The 1,589-nt window shown below is 32.7% G+C and overlaps 1 protein-coding gene across 1 annotated transcript; it reads right to left on the reverse strand.

Moving 5' to 3' along the window:
- Positions 1-3: 3 nt before the first annotated feature.
- On the reverse strand, positions 4-420 carry LOC118732490 (U6 snRNA-associated Sm-like protein LSm7; the record flags this gene model as incomplete). The annotated part of the gene is made up of 2 exons (XM_036461617.1): positions 215-420; positions 4-159 (listed from the first exon to the last, which is right to left on the reverse strand). Coding segments are annotated over exons 1-2 (174 nt in total), but the record flags the coding sequence as incomplete, so codon positions are not given.
- Positions 421-1,589: the final 1,169 nt, after the last annotated feature.

Raw genomic sequence — 1,589 nt, forward strand, 5'->3', positions numbered from 1 at the left:
GTCTAGCACTAAGTTTAATAGGGCATCATAACCCTTAAGAATGCCGGAAGCTTCGCGACCTCCCGCAAATTTGACTCGAATTTGTTTTTCTAAATATTTGGAAAGATCCAGGATAGATTCCTTACGGCGCTTTTCTTTGGCATCATTGCCGCCACTTGTCTGCAGAGCAATAATTGTTATGCTACATGTGTATGTATAAATGTTTAGTACAAACCTTAGGTTTTTCAGCCATTTTATTATTAATTTGTGGTTTTTAGGTAATTTCACACTTCTAAGCGGCAATTAATGTACAATACCTAAATCCAGATCATTGTGTACAATGATCCAGATTTTTGTTTACGTGAGGTTATGTTGTGACGGACATGTCAAAATAAAAAGTTTTGATCACTTGATATTGTACCTTGTACCTTGCAAAGTTGCAACAAGAATTTCGGAGACATGTATTCTTATTGGAGGTTTTTAATAAAAAAAATTAGGTATTTGTGTATTAATTTCCAACTATAACAGCCGCACTCAGAAACGTTCCTTAAATTAGCTCTAACGGGCACTTAACTAAGGATCGTTAAATCTGTTAATTAATGTTTCCTCTCAGAGTTAAAAATTTTGAAATAAAAAATTTAAGTATGGCCCCAGTTGCGGCCCGTCATTTTTGTGGCATCACTCACTTTTTTTCGTTCAGTTTGAAATAAGATATACAAATAAGTATTTATATCATTTTGCGCGCATCGGCTCAACAAACGCAATGGCTGAGTGAGCAGAGTACTGGCGTGCCATTCGAGAGATCCGAGTTCGAGTCCGAGGGCAGGAAAATTTTCTTTTTTCTTTTTTATTTATTTATTTATTTTTCTTATTTAATTTTATAAACTGTCTGTATTGAATTTTTTAGCTTTTTTGATCTAATTTTCTTTTGGTGTATAGATTTTATTGCTTTAAAAAGAAAACATTTTTTTTTTTTAGTTTAATTAAATTGTTTGCTAAAAGACAAACAAGACCAATAACAGGCCAATTCTGGCATCTGCCTTTCAACTCACCCCAGTCTTTCGAGAGACAAAAGTCTTTGGCTGCGTTTCTTTATACTTTCCGGATAATCCCATTTCATAGCCGGAATAAACAGAATGCGTTTGAAATATACATTAACATATCATCAGGAACGTTCTAAAGAATAAGTGAACAAAAAAGTTTATTCCAAACGTTCAGAATGAATAAAGAAATGCAGCCTTTATATTTCGGCTACTATCGTCATAGCCCTTTTCTGTATTTCGAATAACTAATGGACAGATGTGCTAATAGTGTTATTATATTTATCGTTAGCAATAAGTTTTCTAAAAACTAAACGAAATCAAAAACAGGAAAAACTAAAAATTTTAGAAGCTGAAAGTGAAAGAAAAAAGATGAGTCAAAAAAGTTTCCAAACGTTAAATAAAATGAAAAATATGAATTTTTGAAGCAACAAAACTTAAAAAAAAAATTGTATTCAAAAAAATTCGTTGTCGAGTATTGAACTCCGATCTCTTGAATGGTACGAAAGTGCTCTGCTCACTAGGCCATTGCCACTGATACAGCAACGTTATCGAAATAGAAATTTATTG

This window comes from Rhagoletis pomonella, unplaced genomic scaffold (assembly GCF_013731165.1).
Source record: "Rhagoletis pomonella isolate Grant_MI unplaced genomic scaffold, Rhpom_1.0 Rhpom_scaffold_21136, whole genome shotgun sequence".
NCBI lineage: Eukaryota > Metazoa > Arthropoda > Insecta > Diptera > Tephritidae > Rhagoletis > Rhagoletis pomonella.